General features: G+C 26.7%; 1 protein-coding gene and 1 long non-coding RNA gene across 5 annotated transcripts in view; one reads left to right on the top strand and one right to left on the bottom strand.

The window, feature by feature from the left end:
* Positions 1-25,564, top strand: part of LOC129980462 (cell adhesion molecule DSCAM-like) — a 53,415-nt gene that overhangs the window by 24,662 nt on the left and 3,189 nt on the right. For all 4 annotated transcript variants that reach the window (XM_056090813.1, XM_056090801.1, XM_056090802.1 and 1 more), the window contains 11 exons: positions 772-891; positions 2,395-2,562; positions 4,824-4,971; positions 5,656-5,804; positions 7,479-7,610; positions 8,984-9,148; positions 11,167-11,237; positions 13,659-13,896; positions 21,163-21,261; positions 21,947-22,132; positions 24,322-24,483. In XM_056090813.1, the coding sequence (XP_055946788.1) occupies positions 772-891; positions 2,395-2,562; positions 4,824-4,971; positions 5,656-5,804; positions 7,479-7,610; positions 8,984-9,148; positions 11,167-11,237; positions 13,659-13,896; positions 21,163-21,261; positions 21,947-22,132; positions 24,322-24,483 (1,638 nt within the window). The remainder of the gene's footprint in view (positions 1-771; positions 892-2,394; positions 2,563-4,823; positions 4,972-5,655; positions 5,805-7,478; positions 7,611-8,983; positions 9,149-11,166; positions 11,238-13,658; positions 13,897-21,162; positions 21,262-21,946; positions 22,133-24,321; positions 24,484-25,564) is intronic.
* Positions 7,477-16,075, bottom strand: LOC129980495 (uncharacterized). Its single transcript, XR_008785237.1, has 2 exons — positions 15,532-16,075; positions 7,477-7,618 (listed from the first exon to the last, which is right to left on the bottom strand). It is a non-coding gene; the product is annotated as an uncharacterized LOC129980495 (long non-coding RNA).

Here is a 25,564-nt window from a genome sequence, read left to right as displayed (position 1 = left end):
GATGTTTTTCGAGAAACGGCAAAAACAATTGAAATTTTGGATTTTTGCTCTTTATAGAATTTTTCTTTGATTTATGTATAAAAAGAGAAATTATATAATATCTTTGAAATCTTATTGGTAAATAATGATGTAATGTCTTTTTTATTTAAAAGGTAGTTTATTATTTATGTGTCTTATTTGTGATTTTAATTTTCTTTCTAATATCGTTATTTACTTAAAAAGTTTGTATTATTTACTTATTGATATGAATAAATGAATTTTATAAAAAATATACTTTGTCTTATTTTGCTGCAATTTTTTTCTTGGTCATCCTGATTTTTATATCTATTCTACAAATTGTACTACCATTTTTACTCATGTAGTTATTATACAAAAGTGTTGTGACGATGTCTTCCTTCTATCTTTTCTAGGTGATTTCTTAATATAATCTTTAAGTTATAGAGGTTTCATCAATAACTTCTTAATGCTTTTAACTTTTTCGTAATTATAATTATACTTTATTAAATTTATTTTTATCTTAATTTTTCAGACAAATAATTTTACAAATCTTATAATGTATCCCATTACTTTTTAAAGAATTCCTTCCAATCCCATGTAAGAAATCTTATTCTGCTACAAGAAATCTTATTCTATTTGAATTTTTCAAAATTTATATTGATACGAGTTAATTTAAATGCCTTTTGAAAGATATGATATTCAAATGCCTCCTTAGTTTAGAAATTTATTTGTGTTAATAGGATTGTTGTCCTAATTAGACCATTTTTCTTTTAGTTCCACCTCACTGGACCAAAGAGCCAATGGACACAACAGCTGCGAAGGGATCTGGATTAGTTGTAGATTGTGCTGCAACAGGCCACCCAGTTCCAAGAGTATCATGGAATAGGCAGAAAGGTTCGATTATAGAGATCAGTTTTAAAATTTCAGTTTATAAGTTTTCTGAACAACTTTAATTAAAATAATGTTCGCTGTATGAAAAGTAAAATTGATCTTAAAATGATATCCATCATGCATTTAATTATTTCTCAAATTTGTTTTATTTTCATCATCATGCAAAACACTTATAAGAAAACAATTAGTAAAGCATTTTTTTAGCTTTTATTTAATAGGATCATTGCCGTGTAATTGACCTATTATTCATTATATTATGCAGTTTCATATTTCAATTTCTCTGCAAACCATGGTTTTAATTTATGACTGAATTTTTTATTAATACTAATGTATATTAACAATCACAGGATAAAGTATAAATACTGATGAATTTATCAAACCAATCATATAAACATTTTCTATTTTAAAAACAATATTAATATAAAAATTATTATCAAAATATTTTTATATTCATTTAATTGATGGTAGCCTTGAAAATATGATTGCGGATTTATGAAATAAAAATAAATATTTAAAAAAAAGAAAAAAAATCAGCACAACAAATTATTTTTTTAAAAATAAGCAAATAAAATTATCTACATTGTATTTTTATTTTCAACAATAAATTCTTAATTAATGATTTTCTGTGCATTGCAGGTTTTAATAAGAATATGATATTTCCTGTTGATATTTTTTATTATTCATTTCACTACTGTTTTCAGATAATTATGTCAAGTTCGACAATTCTAAAGATTATAGAATAATATAAAGAATATACATTATATAATGTCTTCTCTAAAACTGACTTATATCAAGTAGATACATATTTTCATTTATATAATTCAAATAGTTCTCTGGAAGGCTAATTTTATCCCATATCATACAAAAAGATTCTTACCGGCAATGTTTTCTTTTTCAATGCGAACTAATTATTTTTTATGCTATGCCAAAGACTTAAAAAAATACCTCTTAAGCAAATGGAGTGAAAATTTTACTAAAACATATTTTTGCCAAAACGAACATTCAATCAATGAATATCAACCAACATTCAATCAATGAATATCCTTAATACTTCTAATTAAAAACGACCAGATTAGTAATTTCAACTATCTCTTACAAAGAGGTTAGATTTTCTCTTTTCATTAAAGATTAAGATTAGATTCTCCTTTCTTTTCTAAAGCCACTTGTAGAATTTTCTAACGTAACATTTTTTTAAATGTATTTTATGCTACACATAATTTAAATCATGAAAAAAATAGTATGCAAAATTACTATAGATTCTTAAAACGGTAGTTTCAAGGAAAGATTTTTAATTTTAATTCTTAAATAGCTATTTTTGAAGCTCATTTTCCTTTTCGAGATGAGTTTTATAATATTTCTAGAATTTTGCTAATTTAATTTTATATTTATTTCTACCAATAATTTAAATACAATTATATTATTTATTTAAAGTGTTTGCATATTTTCGTGCAATTCTTGCTCTTATAATTTAAGTATTAAGCTAATAACAATATATTCTTTTTATAGGCACAGATCTTCGTGAGACAATACGTAACGAAGGGCAATGGACTACGGCGTCCAATGGCTCACTCGTATTCTCTAGAATTGATGAGTCAGATGCTGGAGTTTATATATGTGAGGCACATAATGGCATCGGACCAGGAATTTCGAAAAGCATACAAATAAGTGTTCATAGTAAGTTTTTATCTGTCTTGTACCTGGCATGTGAATACAACATTTCCCCTTGGGATAAAATAATGATGGGACTGTAATGGTAATCTCAACATTGACAGGATATACTTTATAAGAGAGGATCTATGCATACATTAATGAAGTTATTTAGTAATTGATTATCGTAACTATTACCCATCATTTCCCAAGAATATATTGTTATAATTTCCCATCCTTCAATGTACACAAATTCACAGGCACAGTGGTGATTTTCCCTTTTAGTTACCTTTCTTGTAATTTATACTTCGGAACTAGCCATGATCTCCAAATTAAAATCAGCTCAATGAATACATATTATAAAAAAATAATTTCACAAAATAATATTAAATTTTGTTCAATATTTAATGTTAGTCACAGTATTTTATAATATCCTTCGAAAGTTAATTCTAGTCGCAAATTCTGTTATTTCATTCCTGTCATGACTGATGGTGAAATTATTACAATATTTTACAACAATTTATAAAATCCTTTTATCAGATACATTAAAAGGGTTATTAATATTTTTATAAATTTCCTGAAAATAATGTCAGAATTTCAATAGCTTCCACTTGAAAACTAATGTACGACCTGAATTTTTAAAAGTTGCATTTCCCTTTTATCATAAAATTTTGAAACATTTATGAAAAAATACTACATTATAAAAAGGCTTTCTTGTAATGCAAAAACAAAGTGTTTTAGTTCAAAATAAATTATTTCGAGATTTATAAAAAAACAGATCCTTTAAAGAAAAAGATAAAAAAAGATCCAAGATTATCTTTCCAAAAAGTATTTAAAACTCTTTATATATGCCATAGATAATATTTTATTTTATTCATTATTCTTTAATTCTGGAAGAATTAAAGCATGTTGAAGTCATTGTTTTTAATATCATTTAGCTGATGAAGACTTATATTAAGCTTTTAATCCAAGAATCCATAATAAAAATGAAATATAGCAACATTTTTCAATCGCATATGCTCTTCTGCATCTCAAAGATAAGTATCTGAAAATGAAATAGAAGGAAAACTCTTTGTGCGATATAACAAGATTCATAGCATTAGGCTTACTGTGTCTTTTTAGAGTCAGTTTAGAAATATAAAAATTTGTACTTAAAATATCAATTGCTCATTGCTTAAATGCAAATCGCTATTAAATAAGAGTTTTATTAAAATTAAAGGAAATTTTGGCTATGATATTTTAAACAAAATGCTTTTTTATTTTAAATAGACAGAAAAGAGTATTGTAATAGTCAGTTTGTACTTTATAATTAAATATATCATAATTATTTATTTTCCCTAATAGAGTGAATTTGTAAAAAAGGGCAAAATTCAACAAACTGGTAACATGTACCATCATATAGATACAAAAAATTTAACGAAGTTCACGAAATAGGCCTCTGATGTAAAGAACCTTACATCAAAGTTTGTTAATATACAAAAAAAATCAGTAAATAAGAAAAATTGGAAAAGAGGAGGAGGGTGCATCATTTTTTAAAACATTTCTTTAACATTTTTCTTGGATTCTTTCCCTTTCTCAAACTGTTGATTAAATTATTAATTATTAGCAGCTCCATTCTTTTTTTATATATACATATTCTTAATTTTAAAAAAAACATATACAAAATTTAGCAAATTTGAGCTTCAAATTTTTTTGAGGTATCTCGTTAGCAGATATGTTAATTCCTTTGATGATTTGATGGCACCACAAATTCCTTTAATTTTTAAAATTGTCTCTTTCTAACTTCTAAGCTGAAATGTTTTCTCTAAAGTTTATTTATAACTGCCTTTTAGAAATCACTTATATTTAAACCACAGCTTTCTTTTTACACTACCTGACATTTAATATTAAATACATGTTCAAAATAATTTTATGTGGTTTTAAAAAGGATCAAACGACTTAATGATCCTTTCAAATCTATTTTAATACCAATAAATTATTGGCTTAGTATGAAAGACAGGAAACATTTTTAAAGATTTCTTATAACATATTTTTATTATTTTTACATCAAGATAACATCACAAATCTGGTTTTTATACCTACTAAAAAAAGATAGACTTTTCATAAAAAATAAATTAAAAAGACTCTACAGAATATTTAAATAAAAAAAATTTCAAATAGTATTGAATGAAAATTACTATATTTATTTATAAAAGGGGTGTGTAAGAAAAATAAATTTCTTTGTGAGGCATTTGTAATTTTTAAAAATTTAATTATAGTATATCATTAATGTTTCGTATTTTTTCCAGCCCCTCCAGAGTTAAAGAAAAAATTTGAACGTGTGACTGTTAGAAGAGGTCACACTGCTCGTCTTATGTGTGAAATCTCGGGTGACCAACCTCTCTACGTTTCATGGAAGAAAGACAACCAAGACGTTAACATTCAGTTCGGAACAAGGTTTAAATCATTCTTCTTTTATGAATTTTATGCAATATTTTTTTTAAAAGCGTACACTAAAATTTTTGGAAACGCTTGGCAATATCAAGTAAAAGCATAGTCGTATTATGCAAGCCTAATTAGATGTGAAATGATATTTTTGTATTAAAAAAATAGGAAACATTTTTAAGCAAATAAAATAATTAATGGTATGGATATTATTTGAAAGTTAAATCGTTATATTTATTCATTTTTTCTGTGCTTTAGCTTTGCTTTCTTTTCCAATCTTTTAGATGTTTGCATTTTATTTGTTTATTTATTTTGTCATAAAAAATTGGCCTTCCTTATAAAAAAAATCTTGGAGTTATTTTCTATTTCTTCTTGGAGTTAATTTAATTATTATTTCGTTAAAAATAATAATTAAAACTTAAAAAGTTCGGCAAAATTTTTGCAAGGACTAACAAAAATTATATTTAATGTACAATAATTAAAAATGTACTTGGAGCAGATAATTTTGCTATTATTAAGTATTATAAAATAATATTATAATACTTAATTTATTATTCACTATTTTGAATATATTTTTCACTATTTTGAATAAAATAAGTTTGGATTTGTTAAAATAAGAGAAAAAATCAGATGTTTAGTAATTGCTGGTCTTTTTTTTTTCCGAAACCCTTTGAGTTACATTTTTATTTTGCCCAGGTTCGAAGTGGTGAAAGATGCTACTGATTACGGGACAAAATCGGAATTATTGATCCATGATTCTCAGAAAGCTGACGTGGGCTCTTATGTTTGCCAGGCTCGCAATAAATTTGGAGAAGATGAAGGAAAAGTTAAGTTAATTGTTTTAGGTGAGTATCTCCTACAAAGTCTGATATCTATATAAACACGTTGGTGTTGATAAATATATGAAATATTCATAAAATTGTATTTGAATGTTATCCCTATTGGCACAAAATATCCAACAATTGATATATCTTCTGTATAATGTAAAGCATTCAGAATATTTAACATGTGGATGATAAATAAAGAGTCTTTTTTTTAAGTGAATGAACTTCCAAATAATTTTATATTGATTAATGAAAAATAAAAATAAATAAATATTTTTAAAGTAAATTGTATTTTAGTTATGTCGCAAAGAAGGATCTAACCCTGAAATCCAAATCGGAAATATAAAGAAATATTAGAGCTTTGTACAAAATATTCTTGAGGTTTCTAACAAGTACTTATAGCAAAATAGTAATCATAAAATTATTAGTTTTTTCAGAGCATTGTCTTTATTAGACTACATCTTTTATCAATAAGTTTAAATTACGATCATTAATATGTATTTCAATAACACATCTGCAGCAAACAAATTAAAGTACCAGTTATAACAAGAAAATTGGAATCAAATTTTGTATTCTAAAAGTAAAAACATTTATATGTTAGTATATAAAAAAATATTTAAAAAATGGTTTACAGTCAAATTCATTAAATAATTTACAGTTTTGGATAAAACTGTTAATAATTTAAAGCTCTGATGAAAAATTAAGTATAGAATTCCTAAAAGCAAAATGTTAAACTCTTATGAATTTTTTTAAATTTCTTCTTTCAAGCAAAATAAAAAAAAGAAAGGAAAATTTTGAAAACTGTTACTAGTTTTTATAAATATTATTTTGTCATGAAAATATTGGTCGGAATGTTTTTTTATCGACCATCTTCCATACAATGATTATTATTTTCTTATTTTAAAGGGAAAAAATTAAAGAAAAAATTAATTCTCTGAAAATTTGACAGAATATCATTTTCAAACATCTCTTAAAATATGACATTTATACAGATTTACCTATCTTTGTTGGAATTTCTGGTCAATTTTGCACATATTACAGGAAATATTTATTTATTAAAAACAATGTTTTATTTTCTTAGATCAAATGCAAGTCATAAAAATCAACTAGTTTCTAAGCATTTTATCAATAATAATAATAATAATAATAATTTTAAAAAGAATCATGAGTAATCAACTTTATGATTCCTCAAAAAAATTGCCTCAAATTTTTTGAATTTACAAACAAAAATTCATCAGTTTAGATTTCATAATTAAGTATTTCAAAAGACTGAAGCGCATTTTTAAAAACCTTTAACAAATATTTGTATTCCGATGTTATTCAATTCACTTGAATTCCAATGCACCAAATACTTGTTATAACTAATACAATTTATTCTGTAATTAAAGTATGTTAAATTGAAATAAGTAATGTTCAAAATAAATAGGATATAACGCGACTTATTTGTTATCAAATGTCACAAAAAAGTAGTTCGATACTAGTTATTCCCTAATATTATAACGAACGTTTTAAAAAATAATAATCACATTTTCTTTTTAAAAAAACTCAAGAAGTTTAAGAAATTTAAAGATAAAAATTACCTAAGGAATTATTCTTTAAATACATACATTTATTTAATTTTATTTTTAATATTTTCTGTTGTATGATAATTTTATAATATTGTGAGATATATGAACCCTCATATCCTTTTTGCAGAGCCTCCTTCCCCTCCTACTGGCATTCGTACTTCAGAGGTGCAAACAAAATCGATCCGATTGTCTTGGCAACCGTCCTCGTCAGACGAAGGGCTGGTCGAAAACTACGTTGTCAGATACTGGAGGAACGACGGTGGGTGCCTTCCGGAGAATAAACAAAATTAATCATTCTGCATGAAATTTAAAATATAAATATGTAACATTTGTTTTAGATTTTTACTTTAAAAAATATAGATCTGAAGTATATGAGATTAGATTATAATATAGTTCGCATATTTATAATGCCAAATACATATTTCTTCAATATAATGGATAAAAAAAATATAAAATGAGACTTTAGAACGAGCAAATTGAAACCTAAAGATTTGAAAGCTTCCAGAGATGTAGAATTTTTTGTTTTGAGTGAATTCGTTTTTTCAAATTGTTTTTAAATTTAATCAGAATAGGATTTTGAAAATTCCATCTATAATTCTCAAAAGTTGTCTTAAATTTGTGGCAGTTTCTTTATTGACAAATAAAACTAATTAGCACATCAATGATTGAGAAACTTGTTAGATAAATAATACAGATTAATAATTTTACAAGTAATAATTAGCGACCATTAGTTACGAAATATTGTTTCTTGATTAATTTAAAAGTTTTACTGAATATATCGTGTCGCTCTTGGCAATTATTCTCTGGCATGTAATTACTAGTCAATAATTATAATTAATACTACCCGAAAATCAAATTTATATTTTAGATACGGGTTTTTTTTCAAATGATTGAAGCCAAGATTTGAAGCAGAACTACAATTGCAGTCACAAAATACATACCAAATTTCATGCATTTAAGTCATTGAGTATTTTAATTATCTCACTTGCATGCTTGTGAAAATACTGACGGACAAAAAAACCCAACCTCTTTGTGTATTTGGCTCCAAATTGGATAGATATCTAAATTTTAGATTTGAAATTCGTGTGCCAAATTTTATTCATCTAGATCTCTTCGTTTTGTTGTTATTGTGCTAACTTAAATTCGGATAGCCGGCAGACTATCTACTGAATGAATTTCGCTCAACATTTGATGGAAATCGACAAATTAAGTGTATACCAAATTTCATCTCAATAATTCAAAGCGTTATCCCTTTAACAGAATTTCAGAATGTGCTTTTCGGACTTAAAGAGGTCTGAAACGTGGAGATTCGTTTAAATTTCAAGTTCGAATTTTTTGACGATTATTCTTTATACACTTTTTATACGAGGATGCAAAGTGGAAAAACTGTCCTTGAATGAGAGGCAAGAAAATTGACCTTCAAAGCTTATTGCATGGAATAATAAGTAGTTTTATGTCACGTGTTATTATGTTGACAATCCTCTTGATTAATGAAATGTGCATAAAAGTTTTGAAAATATTAAATTATGTATTCTATACAACTATCTGCACAATTTTTCAAATTATTGATTAAAAATGAAGCAAAAATAGATTTAACTAATGTTCACTGTACTGATTTGTTCTACATTCCAGAAAAGCGAGGCAAACTGCACCAGGTGACTTTGCCTGCTGTTCAGACATCAGTCACTATTCCGAATTTACATCCGGGAACGTCCTACAGTGTGCAGGTGTTCGCCCAGAATAATGTTGGTCAAGGAGACCCATCTCAGCCGATCACTTTTAGAACAGTCGAAGCAGGTAAAAAAAAAAGGATAAACACATTTCATTTGTTTAATAAATTATCCAGAATATAGAACAACAAACGTAGAATCTCGGCTTCGTGGACAGAAGTTTGTCAGTCAATGAGAGGATATTCCAAATTCTTCATTATTCGAATTATTTTGTATTTTTTACTCACTCTAAAAGATAAATAAAAAAAACGTTTTTTTTTTTTCATTTAAAATATTACATCTCCTACAAAGAAGAGCTTTAAAAAAATAACACTTCTTTTATTCTAATTTTTTTAGTCTAATTGTTGTAAACAGGCGTAAAGTTATAAGACAATATATCCCGAATGAAATCGCGATTTTCGACTTATAATGAATATTTTATGATTCCCGATTTAATATTTCATTAAAATTTTTCAAAAAAATTTATTCTCAAACGAAACTTGCTGAATTCAGAATCGGAATAAAAATCATGCGATATAAAAATTTGTGAATGAATCATGCAAAATACTAAAATTATTAAGCATTAAACAATGCCATTCATTTTAAACATGAATAGTTTTAATAATCTGAATGCCCGATAGGAAAGCCTTTATAAAATATATGTAATGAATTTTATATTATTTAATTAACTGAAGTATCATTATTATTATTGACTTCAAATAATCTAGGATTTACAAAAACAATTTAAAATTATTGAATTAACATATTCTTACACTAAAAATTATATTTAAATTCGTAAAACTAGAAAATATATAACTAACATTACGCATTTTTGACTGAACCAAAATTTAACAACGTCATTTAAAATATAAATTTTATTTTCCAGAATAAATTATAAGATACCTGTTTTGTAATTAAATATATCTGATCAGAGAAAATATAGTTACTTTAATTTAAGTATATACTATTTTCAAACTACAAGAGAGCTATTTTAAGATGGATCTTATAATGTTCGATCATGGCTGGAAGACAAAATCATTAACTGACCCAATATGTCACTACCTCTTCTCTAAATTTCTACGCTGCATCAATAGAAAGATTAACATACATTAAGTCCGTATACACCGCGGATGTTCAGTGAAATCAAGTCTCGAAACTAAAAACCTTTGGTCATGAAGCCGAGACTTTGCTACAAAACTATCACGTCCCCTTAACCCTTTAAAGGGCCATATTTTTCTAATCATATTATGTTAAAATATTTTTGGGCTTGAAATTAGAATAAGAAAAGGGATTCATTTAATTTATTGGATAAATTTAATTTGATTATTTAATTAATTTGGTTAATTAATAATTAAGTGACAAATCAAGACACAACATTTTTGTCTGAGATAAAGAATTGAAGCATCTAAGTTTCTGACTTACTAAAAAAATTTGTCAGAACTTATGCCAACCTACATAATTTCATACAAAAATTGATAAATTTGGTGGGAAGCATACTTCCCACGGCCCTAGAAAGTGTTAAACCAAATTTTGCTCATAAATTGAGAATTCCCTATCAAACTAACATATATAGGTGGTTATTTATACCATACATGTAATATTACAATCTCTTATTTATGAGTGAAAATATATTTCTCATATATAATGATAGCACAGTTTAAATAACGTTTTCAACATGTGATTGGTTGTTTATGCTATACAATAATCTCTTCTTATGAGCAATCATACGTTGCTCTTAAAAGGAGGTTGGGTTGCTTCATAACTCTTAAATAAACAAGCATGCATAAAAAAAATGTTAATGTAGCTGATTATTTAATAGTTATGATTGCTTCTTAAAACTGTCATTTTTTTTTATTTTCATTGTTTTCTGGAAAATATTCAATATCAAAAACAAATTTGGAAAAATGATTTTCATATCGTTTAAGATAGATTTCACAATATAAGTTTTGTAGTAATAATGTCATTACAGTTCAAACTATTGCTATGGCAGATTAAACAGAAAATACTAAAACAAAATTATTTTTGTAATATCTTAAGCAATAATTCATGATTTTTTTCCTTTAGTACCACAAATCTCTAATAAAAAAACTTTTATTCATTTTTAAGTTCCGGACGGTGCTCCATTAGACCTTCGAGTCGAACCTGTTAGCTCAAAAGCCATTAGAGTGTCGTGGAAAGTGAGTATATATATATATATATATATATATATATATTTTACACTATTGATTTTTTCTTGCCATTTTTCTCACCTGAAATAACTAATTTTGGAAACTAAAACATAAAAATGCTAGTAGATGTTGTATATCAATGATAATACATTTTAATATTTACTAACTGAAATAATATTCAATTTTCAAACTTAAATTATACAAAAGGAACACTCTAACCGTGTTTCAATAATTATTTTTTACACATTTAGAAATAGGCATATATTTCCTGTTTGACATAAAAATACTCTAAATAACGCAAAAATAGTTTGTTATTTCATTCAATGAATGTATTTCAAAAAAATATATATAATCTCTAATTTTTATATATAAATTTTTAGTTATGATAGCTATCTATAGTGAAACTTTCTTGATACACTGATCTTTTGAATAAAAAAAAGTTTCAATCTTTCATAGTTAAAATTGATCGAAAATAAAATTGATAACGAATAATTGATAGCGAAACTTTGAATTTGATTATTTTAGACGATCTCAATGGTCACTTCGAGGAAGATCCATCAATTGCGCGACTCTTGTCCGAGACGGTCGTTGATTAGTATAAAATAAAAAAAATCAGAATGTCATAATTCTATCAATTTCAGTCATAAAAGAATGAATTTTTTTATTTAAAAAGTTGACAAAAATATTTTATTAGAAATGATTAATAGAAAGTGTAACAGCATAAAAATTCAAATTTCACAGTTTTTCATCAATACATTTATTGACTTAGACAATATAAAATATGGTTCTTTACGTCATTTAAAGCCTCTTTTCTAGTAGAAGCATACGTTTTGGAAATTTGCTGTTAGGGCAAGATTGTTATAATAACATCAGATATAAAGCTACTTTTTTTGTCTTTTACAATATACTACAATTATGGTTTGTGTGTTATCTCAGATTGCTAAAATATTAAATCGCAGATACTTTTTAAATCCTTTTTTTTTTACCTTTTTTTTTTGTTGTTGTTGGTATGCCCCTTTATTATAATGATATTATTTTTCGCTGCTTTTATAACAATTTATTTTTCAAAAATCAGAATCTTTCCAAGCCTCAATATTTTATGAGGTCATACTTTAATGATTAATTTCCTTGGCCATAAATTTGATTTAATTATATCATCACAAATGAAAACGACGCATAACTACTCACAAGATACATTGTCTTAAAAACTATTTTTTTAACCGAATTTCACAATTTTAGGAAAAAGTGGCACTACATATTATGAAATTTTGTATATTTGTTTTAATCTTAAAAAGCAATGTAAATTTTCTCCTGGTCAACATATGAAAAGACTTCCATTATAAATCTTACAAACGCCATATAAAGTAATCGACGAAAGTATCCTTTTCTTGATTATCTCATATGCCAGCACAATATAACGCTTCCTGTTACTCTCTTCCTCTAAAAGTAATTATTCCTGAACCAACACACCGATGAAGCGCCGAAATTCAAAAGTGAATAAGTACGTTCACTGATACAATATGGAGTATGTTGTACTTCGTACTATGAGGAATAAAACTGAATGTACATTTGGAATGCCGACCGACTTGGTATAAAAAATTTTTATCATGTTTATACATTTTATTGAAAGATAGCATATCAAATTCCATTAATTTCAGTCGTTGAAATTAATGGAATTAGTTTTCTTGAATTATTGCATTCACAGATATGCAATTAGATAAATAAATGGATGACTAACCCATAGACGAATTTGGTCCAAAATTTAATATTGATCTCTGATTTCGGCCATAAAATCCTATTTCAAATTTTATAAATCTAGATCATAATGTTTCTGAGTTATCATGTTCATAGGACAAATTTCGAGACAAATTTCCCATGGACAGGGAAAAGAATTTTAAGAGAAATAAAATCTGAATTTTTCAACTATTTTTCGAAAATTTCCTTCAAAGAATAAATAAAAAGTACATCATAAAACTCAAAGATATATTACTTATGATATTTTCTTTTTAATGTGAGATGGCGCAAAAATCATCTAAATATTCTCTTTCCTGTTTAATAAGTCGAAGAAAAAATACTTGAACATATAACTCTTGCTTTGCTTAGACATTTAATAAATTGATGGCTAAAATTCTAAAAATAAACAAATTTCAAAATTTATTCTTATTTGATATCTTAAGGTGTATTTTTATTCTAAATACATTTGCTATAGATTCAAACAATGTTTACGCTATAAAGTTATGATTTCGATTACCATATTTAGTGATAATATTTCTGACAAATAATAATATGCTGTTTATTTTTAAGCCTATAAATTAAGCAAATTATAAAACTGTAAAAGTAACTATACAATTCCCTGCAATATTTTTGTCGTTATTGTTGCAAATAGTCAAATTATTGTGCTTTCGCTGAATTCCCTATTTAAATTTTCAGCCTCCTCAAAGACATCACTGGAATGGTCCCTTACGTGGCTATTATGTTGGAAACAAAGTGGCCCATTCAAGCTCTCCTTTCACCTTCCAGACCGTAGAAACAACGGACCGTCGGGGCGGGTCACTGCTCATTCAGGGCCTCCTCAAAGCCACCACCTACACGATCATCGTGAAGGCTTTCAACGCCGCAGGCTCCGGACCAGCAACGCATGAAGTGCAGGTTACCACACTGGAAGAAGGTCAGAATTCATTCACCTTACCGATTTTACATGATTATGTCTGGATTCTATTTTTGAGAAATCGTAGAAGCAACTATTTCCTGTTCTTGGCACATTTGCAACATTTTGAAAACGACTCGGTTTTAAAAATGTTTAATACTTATATAGATATTCAAATTTTATCTAATAGCGATTTTGTTTTTCCTACGATTTTGATATTTATTTATATCATAACCCAAAAATTTAAAAAACTTTATTTTATGTTTTAAAAATAACTGTAAAAGGAAAAATTGAAGAGAATTATTGATTTAAAAATAAGGGAAACGAAGGAGTTTCTTATATCACATCATCTTTCATTTTCAATTTAAATTGCTTCAGATGTAAAAGTATCTTAATGAAGTCAAACCATGAATTTTTTTTTTTTTTTTGGATATAAATAAGTACAAAATTTATTTATTTGGTAATTTATGTAAGAAAAAAAAACAATATACCTAGACTTTATACTAAAGCCCAAATCGGTTTTTTTTAAAAAAATCTCCTTAACTTTTACAAGCAGAAATATTTATTTTCAGATTGAGTCTACAACTAATAAGTTAGATACAAACAAGACCAGAAAAGAATTAACATAAGAATTCTAGACAAACATATAAGGTTGTAGTTAAAAATCGCTAATGTGGCAGATGATATTATGACACACCATCAGGAACGGAAACCTTATCAATGAAAAACCTTGAAATCATTCTTTCAGCTTGTATTTGAACTTTTTTTTTTTTTTTTTTTTTTGTTCTTTGAGAGCACTGAATTGCAAATAAATTACCATTAATCTTCTTCAATGAATTAAATTTCAAATTATACAAGCAAATTGATAGCTTTTAGGTCTGATCACTGCCAATTATTATGAAAAGTGTTTCTTCTTCTTTACTTGCAATGCGTCACATCGTTAGTTTGCCTCTTAAATTTCAAGGAAAATTACGTTAACGGAAAAAAATATAAGCGACTCAAAATAATGAATCAGTAATAAGAATTACTACTTCTACATTACACCGTGAAAATTTATTCTTTTTATGTGCTATTTCTAATACGTGTGTGATAAAAATCTACTACTTTCTCTGTGCTATCTAATATCATTGATCTTAGCATTCAACGAGATAATGTAAACAACTAATACACAACTTTTTACTTTAAAAATTATACTAATTAATAAAAATCCGAAATACTCTTATTTGAATATTAAATAATGAGGATATATACCATTAAATTAATTATAGTTTAATTATTCTACTTATTATATTACGTTTGTCAAAAATGTTTGAAATTATTGCTTTATGTCCGGAATTTTTTAAAAATTTTGAAAGAAAATTAAACCATTTAATTACTCTTCAATTTCATCAAAGATAAAAAATAATTAAAATGACATTTTCATATAGACTTCATGAATATTTATTTTTCAGCTACTATTGTGCGATTTGTATCAACAGGGGCGTAGCTCCAGTTTTAGTTTCGGTGCTGGAGAATCATTTATTCGATTCTTAATTCCGCTGAAGAAAAAAACCATATTTGTGGGACTGATGTCCTTCAATTTGGAAGAGAATTTTAATCTCTTAATGTTGATGCGATCTTTAAATTAAAAGAATAGAACACTGTACCTGTGGTTACCTTTTTTTTTATTCCACTCTCTTTTGTGGAATTTGTATGGGTATGATATGGGAAAGAGAAGCTTCCAGAATGGAGGTTGGTTCCTTTCCTTTATTCCAATTCCTCAAATGGAATTGGTATGAGTATAAGAAGCTTCCAGTATGGTAGTTGGTTTATTTCCTTTATTCTAATTCCTCTGATGGAATTGATATGGGAATAAGAAGCTTCTAGTATGGTGGTGGGTTCTCGATATCCTTTTGAATACAGAAATGATATGGGGTCGGCTACCTCCTATCAAAGACGAGACTTGCCTTCTAATGAAGAGGTTGTACCGTGGCCGTTGACACCTTAGAATTCAATCATAGTTCCCACTTGTGATATCGCCGTATTCCAATCGTTCAAATTTCCCATGTACCTTTAGGCGGTATGGAGTAGTCACTTTTGGTTTTCTTTATTCCAAATGAGGATCCTGTACATTATCCAATTCAATCCAAATCCAATCATGTACATCACTGGTTGATTATCAAAATAAACTTGAATTCCTTTTTATTTCATGATTCCTTTCTGTGCTAAATAATATTTGGAAATATTGCTGCATTAAAGAATTTTACATGTTAAAAAGTGCTGATACATAAACTAACATAAAAAAGTGTACAAAAGCTCAAAAAATATGATAAAGCATTTAAAGTTAATTTTTTTTTAATATTATAGAAAAGTAAACTTAGTTAAATAATGATTTAATTAATTTCAAATAATTAAAGTATTTTTAGATTAATAAACTAAAAATTGTATGTGTATGTGCGGGCATGCATTAAATAGTTTGTTTTCTCCTCTTTTTTATTATTTTTTAAAGTATTTTTAATAATTTTCATTGAATCCTATTTTTACATCGCATGTTAAATAAGATGCATACTTATGTAAACAGTATTTTTTAATTATTTTAAATAAAGGCTAAAATATTAATCCATTCATTTGTTCATTTAAGGATATTGCTTAACATATCCTTAAAGTTTTTTTTTTCTTTTATACAAAAAAAAACTATCACATACGTAAATATTTCATTTTTTTATGTATACATTAAGTATAAAATAATTCTTCATCTACATTATGGTAGCAATTCACTTTTCATTCTGCTTGCATTTTCCCGAAATTTGCAACGTCATCTACGTTTTGCTTTCACATGAGCACTTGAAATCCCCACATCACCTTTCTGATCTTGATAGAGAAAACCAGTTCACGATACTCCTTTTCGTGTTCTCTACACCCCACGGTGTATCGATCGATATTAACGATCGCGCGGGCGGCCTCCAAACGAGGGCATTACTCCTTTAAAGCTAAGCTCTTTTAAAACAGTTTGCCATTTTTGGTCACAATTTAAGGTATGTGATATTCAAGGGATGAATGAAATGTTATAAATTACTTACATGAAATAATTTATTACTGAAAATAATTTCTAATGTTGAAAAATGAAATAAATTACTTATATCTTTGAATTTTGTATAACGTAGATTGAAAATAACGCCTATAAAATCTAACTATATTAACTGAAAGTCAAAGATTATTTTAAAAAATGAAAAAATGGAGGGATAGTGAGTAAAAAGATGTATAAAGTAAAAGTCATACAATTCAGAAATGTATAATGACTTGCTCTGAATCTTGAAGGTAACTTAAGAAAATATATAACCTAAGTTTCTTGAATTAAGAAACAAGCTGCATTTCTATCCAATTTTTAAGTATTAGTTTACGAAACATTTTTTTTTCACTTTATAATTTAGCCTTAAAACAACTTTAAAATCTTTTTAAATGATAGATTGAGAAATAATTACACAAAATTTGCATTTTTTGAAGAGAATTTTTGTGAAAAGATGGTACTAGAATTTAGAATTTTAATAGCATTAGCATTAAAGAATGTAAATAGCATTAAAAGGCAAATAAATATAAAAAGCAATGTAACTTCCAATAATTAAGCACAGAAGCAAAATTCGAATGGTTTTATAAAGACTTATATCCAGAGATTAAGAATATTGGTTTAAAAAATTCAATATTTTCGCAAAAAAAAACAATCCTAAACAATACAAAAATTTACTAGAAACCATATTCAGATCAATAAAAATGACTTTTAGCATTATTTTGAAAAATTTATATTGAAAACATCATTTTATTAATTCAATTTCTGATGAGATAATTTGATTTTTTAAAATTGAAAATGTTTTATAAGGACATTAAAATTTGTCCAATATTTTTTATCATTTCTTTTTTAAGGATTTTTTAAGAATCAAATAACAATTTTAAAAAACCTTTTTTGTGGCTATTATATTTAGAGGTAATATAGGTATTTAAGAATCAATTTTTGGCAACTAAATATCAAATAATAGAGATAAAAAATAGTGTGAACCATATTTTTTTATCATTTTTAAAAACTAATGTTTTAACCAATTATTACAAGCCCATGATTTGAAATGAAATTTTTTTTATGTTGAGTTTTGTGTCCAAACATGAAAGAGAGAAGGTATAGTTTGACATTTGATAAAATCTTCCCCCAATCTGATATGCATGACGTCATAAAGCCAAACAGCTGCACTTTTGTTATAGCTGCTTTTGCATGGGAAGGGACCCTCTGTAAGCCTCACGTGGGTTTGTAAAAATATAATCAATAAATAACTTGTGTATGCATATATTATTTTGTCTCTCTTTTACCTGTTCTTAATTTTAATCACGCGAAATTAGCAATTTAAAAAATATGCTAAGGCGTTATTACTTATATGAAATAATTAACTACTGTAAATAATTTCTAACGTTTAAAATGTAACAAATTTCTTATATAATTACAATTTTGCATAATATAAATTTAAAGTAAGACCTATGAAATCAAAATTTATCAACTGAAAACCAAATTGAATTTATTACCAAAAAAAATCTAAATATGCATCACAAAAAATGATTCCAAAATATAATAACTGCATTTGCGAAACTTTTTTTTTTGGCATGTGAACTCAGCATTACTTGGATATCTAATTTGTACCTAGGTTTTGAATATCATGTATTTTTGAAATCCATATTTTATATAATATAAAACTTATGATTTGTCAAAGAATTTTAATTAAACTTTCTTTTGTGCTACAATTCTTTTAAATGTGTATGTTTATTATTAAAAGTTCGAGTAATGAATAGTTTTTATGCTTTGTAAGCAATTGGAAATTGTTCGACGTTGAAAAATCTATCTTTCAGTCTATTTACTTTTCTCGATTTTTATATCTGTATAATAATATATGTTAATAAAATTAATGTTATGTATGTTAAGATATATGTATTTGTATAATAATTTAGTTAAATAATTTAAAATATCTGTATTAAAATTATTTAAATAATTATCAATATTAAATATGTAAAAAAACATTTCGTTGTTAATGCTCCAGGAAGAGAAACAATTATCATCTAGAACTTTAAATCGGGATTTCTTCTCAATAATTTTGGAATATCTTCCTTGCTACTTTTTTTCTTTTTATTTCGAAATGGTGAAAATTCTATTTTTTAATTAAAAATTAATGTTAGAAAACCGTTAACTACCACTTTGAAAAATTGTTGTTTTCGGCTTTACTTAAATTTTTCTCAATCGAAATTTAAAATTAGGAAAAGAAACTTACATTTTAACCTCTAGTCAGAAACATCGTATCATGACTTGATATGTCTGATTTGATTGCATAAGCCGTTGAATTCTTCTGTAACAATTTTTGCATAAAGAAATTCGTGGAAAGGATGCCAGTCTGAAAAAAAAATCATAATGCTAGTAAAAGAGAAATAATTAACGTCCCAAGAAAGCATATAAAATATTTTCATCACATCATTAATATCGTCAATAGAGTGAAATGAAAAATTTGACAAAATATTAAAATTGGTTGATAATGATAAAAAATGATAAAATGATAAAAAAAAAAAAAACATTATTACAAAATGAGTTAAAACTTTTTCTCTCTTTTAGAAAGTTTAACAATATTTTTAAAAATTGCATGAAAGTAATATTCGCATCTCAGAAAATCTCTCTTTTTTTTTTTTTTTTTTTTTAAGTTTAAAGTGGTGTAAAAATATTTTTGCACTGCAATATGCTCGGAAGTTAGCTAGCAAAAATACTAAAACTTTAACTTTCAAGTATTTTTAAAAGTCTTATTAAAATTTTGAAAAAAAAAATTGTTTATAGTGTGCATTTATTTTTCAAGAATTATATGGCAAATTTGTTAACCATCGTTCCAACAGAACGGTGCATCCTGTGCTCAAAAATTTTTTCATCATAAATTTTTTAGATAGTTGGTCATTCTAAAAATACTGTCATAAAAAAGCATTGTTATTGTCTTTTATTAAAAGCTCTTATAACGAGATGAAAGCGTCGTGCTTTGATCTTAATGATTCTGAAGATTAAATCAACTTACTTATCACCATATCTTTTCAAAATTTTTCATTCAATTAAAACTGCATTTACAGTCAATCAAGCAAAAATAAATAAAAATGAGAAAGTATTATTTCGGTTAAATTGAATGTATTCCCATTCATTTTCGATATATTTTGCTATTAAATAACGATAACCTGTTTTTTTTATTTCGATGCAGATGAAAATGCATTCATTGAAACAGTTAGTAAGGGAAAATTGCAATAGATTTATATAAAGATGCGGCTTGGGGGGTGGGGGTGGAAATTAAGCAAAAAAATTAACAAATTACAAATTTGACTTTTTTTTTTTTTCAGAAGGAGAAGAACTATTGCGATGTAAAAGAATTTTAATTCAAATGGGCAAATTTAGAAGTTTATTTTAACACTCTATTAACTTTCTATGAAATAGAGAAATGCTATCTTCACACTGGAAAATTCATTAAAGCTAATTTTTACTACTCCTCGTTTATAATTACTTTTTTGAATAATGCAGTTTAAAAATTATACGTCAAATAAGTTCTATCATTCTCTGAACACTCGTAATTTCCTCTAGCAATTAATTTTAGTATTTACACAATTTCTTTTAAAACTTTAAATTTACATTTACCAACCGCGATATAAAGTCTTGTTTAAATTGTAAGGCATCGATTTCGACCCAGAGAGTTTAGATCGAAAACTGCAATCCTCGAAAATCTACCGTGTGAGAAGGTCTGTCCCACGCTAAATCTGTCTAAATATCTTACTGCTTTTGTGGTATGAAAGTTTGGAGAGCGAATGCTAATCAAATGTCTTTCTCGTCATCTAACTCCGATTCAAAATTACGAAGTCGAAAGTGTCTTCGAATTTGCTTCATGACATGACACCAATATAACTAAAATAAACTAAATACCTTATTCTACCATTTTAATAATTGTTCTAATTAATGTTGATATTTCTCTTAGATAAATTATGTATTCGATTCATATGGATAATTAAATAAAAAATAGTCGCAGAATAATTATTCAAAAAAAATTATTTTCTTATAAAATTTAAATTTTTAGCCAAAATTTTGTATTGTATAATCAGATTTATGATAAGCATCATTGGATATTAAATAGGATTTAGAAGCTTTTAAATTAATTTAAACTGTTCAATAATGAATACTTTAGTTAAAACGCTTTATCCTTTTATTCATTTGGCTTATTTCACAAAATATGTGGTCCAAATAAACAAAACCTTTTTATTTTACAGATCCACCTTCTCCACCAATCGTAGGCGTTGCAGACGTAACTGCATCGAGTGTGGGCATTCACTGGAATATAGGAAGTGATAAACAACCATCTGTAGTTCGTAAGTATAAGTAAAACAAGTTTCACTTAAATATTTTGATTAATAGTAATTTTTGGATGAGAATTATGAATTGTATTGCAGAGAAACGGTAGCCAATATTTAATTATTTATGTAGAAATTGTTATTATTGGATAGAGAAATTAACATAATGCGATTGTTATTAATTTTTACGAAATAAATTATTAACTTTAATAATTTTTAATAATTTAATATTATATAATAATATAAAATAATAAAAAATAAATAATAAAATAAAATTAACATTATATAATAAAATATAATAATATTTTATAATAATTTAAGAAACATCTTTTTAAAAATGATAATTTGATAATTAATAAGAATTCATCTTTCACCATTCTTTCTAAATTATTAGCAGGATTTCTTATGAAAAACGCTGTATTTTATGAAGTAAATAGAATGTAAAATGATAAAAAGGTATTTTTCAAATAATTAGAAAAAAGCAAAACATTTAGTAACAAAGACGATTTAATCATTATTAACATTTAATGATTCGATAAGATTTCAAATCTTGCGTGATATTCAATAAAGATTTGTCTAATAATCTCCTTTTAAAACAAATACAAAGATGACTGCTAACAAACAAAAAGAGAATTTCATTCACAGAATATTTGCAATAAACAAAATTTGCCTGATTATAATTTATTTATATCATTGTGTACAGAATATCTGTTAGAATTCCGTGAAGAAGGCGAGGAGTGGGACCACATCCATTTACCCGGGGAAAGAACTTCTTTCTATTTAACAGGACTCAAAGGATCGACTCGATACGAACTAAGGCTGGCTGCGTATAATGTTTTTGGAAGAGGAGAATTTTCTCCGACAATAGATTTTACAACAGGACTCGCTGGTAAGAATTGGTTGTATTAAGATAAACATTCTGTGCTAATAATAAAGACTACTTTGTGTGTCTGAGTGTGCGGGTATTCATTCTGAATAAATAAAAAATAAAAATTTATAAATAAAGAACTCGTTTATATTAATGGACTATATGCAAGAAATCAGTCCCTCTAAAAAAACTTATTCTCCAACATATTTTATCTTTAAAAAAATATATTAAAGGATCGTTTTTGAATAACTTTTCTAGACACAGTCATCAAGAATTTTTTAATATATATCGCCTGATTACGAACAAATAATTTGCTTTAGCTGTTGCTGCCATAAATCTGATTTATTGGGGGAAGATTTTTCTTCTTTAATATTATAGCACTCTGACCCGAACCGTTACTGCATATTTTAAATTTTTCAAAAACTATGCTTGAAAATTTTTAATAAAAAAATACATTTTTATGAAATTTTAAAACAGCAGTAGCAGAGTCACAAGCCAGAAAATAAGTAATGGATCATTATTCAAATCTTGGATCAGAAAAATTTTCAAGGGAACAATAATTCGATTAATTACCTTCTTGCATGTGAAATATGCAAAAAAAATTTGTAATCGTCGAAACTTTTGACCTCAATATTTAGATAAATCTCCATTTTTATTCCTTTTCAAATCTATATTTAAAAGAAAGATTTTTGGCAATGTCTGTTTGTCTGTAAATCCATAAACAAAATAAGTCAGACGACAAAAAATTGATGTAGAGATCTTTAGCGTTAAAATTATAGATATGTATGAATTTAGGTCGTGTTTATGACATTTTTCTAGTTGCGTTTTCAATTTTTGGAAACAAATCTTGATTTCGCCAAACTAGTTCTCTTTAATCCTGCCACATTCAGTGGACTATTGTACAGCCATCAGTTCCTCAGGCGGACGAATAATGACCATTAAATTTCTGGTACCTACAACAAAATCAATCAAAATATGCATATATTTTGAAAAATCAACAACGGATTTCGAAAACAGCCACATCAAAGTTTGGCTGTTTTCGTGAAGTCATTCTGCTTTTTAGCCCGTGTTAAGGAAGATACGACAACTCGAAAACGCTACGAATTTAACGTATAATTTTATCAACATGATTCAAAATTTATATAAATTTCTGTTAAATATGTCTTTAACTGTCTATCGGTTCACTTGTCCCTGTGTACGTGAACGTGATAACTCAATAATTGCAGTAAGCTAGATGTATAACTTCTAGCGTGTGATTTTTAATGATGAATTGTAGATCTGTTTTAAAGTTTGGGGCCATGGGGCCAGTTGATATATGGAAAAATGTTCAAAATATATACTTGAATTTCTTCACTATTCTAAGACGCTAAACACAAAATGCGCTACGTTTTATAAATGTACTGGGAAGTCAAAAAAACATTCCCTCTGTTTTTTTTTTTTTTTTTTTTTTTAACTTTAGAGGATAACACAATGGCTAATTTTCTAAAGCATTAAAATTATGCAAATACTTCCGATTAAGAAAAGGGCTTTAAATAGCATAAATAATTATATTTAATGTTATTTGAAATAATAAAACACCGTAAAACAATTAAGAATCTTATATTTTCGAAATTCAAAATATAAGATTCTTAATTGTTTTACGGTCACGCAGTTGTATAAGTTTTATATACTAAAATATTCAACTCTTGCATTTCAAACAAAACAAAAATTCTACTCTTTTGTAACTAAAACTGATTGTATCTGGATTTTATTACTTTAAGGTATTCAATGACCGCCTCAAACAAATGCCATCCTTTGATTTGTGGATATTTTCCTAGGCGGTTATTGAAATCATTTAAAATAATGATATTCAAAGCTTCATTTCTCAATCAGTTTTGGTTACAAAAGATTGAATATTTTTAAAAGGTTAGTGCAATCATATTAATCATCTTCCTAAGTATGATTAAAATGATCAGGAAATTATATAAAAATTTAAACTCAACAATAGCAGTGTAGTTATTAATTCAAATGAAGTAAAATATAATACTTTACATCATTAAAGATATTTTTTCTTTCATAAAACATTCGTATACTTATATCTAACAGAAAAGAGAAATTAGCTATCTGGCAGTCTGTATAATAAGGTTTTCAAATCTTAATACTTCTTAACTTAAAAATGGTATTGCTTATTTTTTGGGTGTTAATAATTTATTTTTATATTCTTTTTTCAGAAATCTCAGTGCCATTTTCAATTACTCACAGCAATATCCCTTTTTACTTCCGACCGTACTTCGTCATCCCCGTAGCAGCATCTGTGGTAGTGATAGTGACAACTGTGGTGATAGCATGGGTTTGTTACAAAAGAATGACGCTAAGACAAGACAGATTGCTGGGTAAGTATTACGCAGCATGAATTCAGACTCATACATTTACTTATCAAACAACATGACTGAGTTTATTTTGAAAATATTGTTTCGAACAAAAGTTTGAAAATGTTGCATTATTTCAAAATCATGTTATTGTTGTTACTTATGGCACTTGCCATAGACAAGCCCATTGATGACGTTTGTACAAGGGCTTTTATCCTCAGAAGCCATTGTACAAACTCGGCTTAGTTTGTACAATGGCTTCTGAGGGTAAAAGCCATTGAGCAATGGAGGGCAGAAGTTTGACATCCAGCTCAAATGATGAGGACTACCACATAATCGCTTGCACAACCCATTTTCACACACCTCACAGATAGAACACAGGGCGAAGAACAACCATGCTCGAACCGGGACTCGAACCCGGGACGCCCAGATCGCGGGGAAGACGCACTACCCCTATGCCAGGACGCCGGCATTGCAAAATCATTAATATGTATTGCTTATAAACATCAATATACCAAATAAGTGTCGGATTATTACATACTAAAAGTAAGCAACTGACTAGGGGGTCTGCCTTGGATTGGGAGATCCTAATGCCTCGAGATTTGGGGAGGAAAGGGGTATTTTTAGGGGGATCTAGTTTTATTCATTTCATTTTATCTTAAATGGTGTGTGCTCGAATTAATGCAAATTAAAATTAAAGAACGTTTAAATTTCCAACAAATATTTTTTTGAATTTCTTCAGTGTTTCCAAATTTATATACAGAAAGTAAAAAATCTTTAAAGTAAATGTTTTCTTATTTCACTTAATTGTCATATTTGCTACTTAGAAACGATTTATATAGAAATTAAAATAAAATCAATTATTTTTTGGTTTAAAAATTTAAGAGGGTTTAAATTTTTACTGGCGCATACTGCCTAAGGGCCCTATAAGGCAACCGTGTGGAAGATACATATTTATTTTCACTTGAAATGAATAATTTGTTTTTAAAATAATCTAGGAGTATAAATTTTTAAAATTAATATCATTCTACATTTCAAAATCTGCTTGTAAAAAATTCAAATAGCGATATTTATAAAGACAATTAACTTTTTTCATACGCGGTTC

This window comes from Argiope bruennichi, chromosome 1 (genome assembly GCF_947563725.1).
Source record: "Argiope bruennichi chromosome 1, qqArgBrue1.1, whole genome shotgun sequence".
NCBI classification, from domain to species: Eukaryota; Metazoa; Arthropoda; class Arachnida; order Araneae; family Araneidae; genus Argiope; species Argiope bruennichi.
Note: the sequence above shows the minus strand (reverse complement) of the source record. Positions and strands in the feature narration are given on the sequence as shown.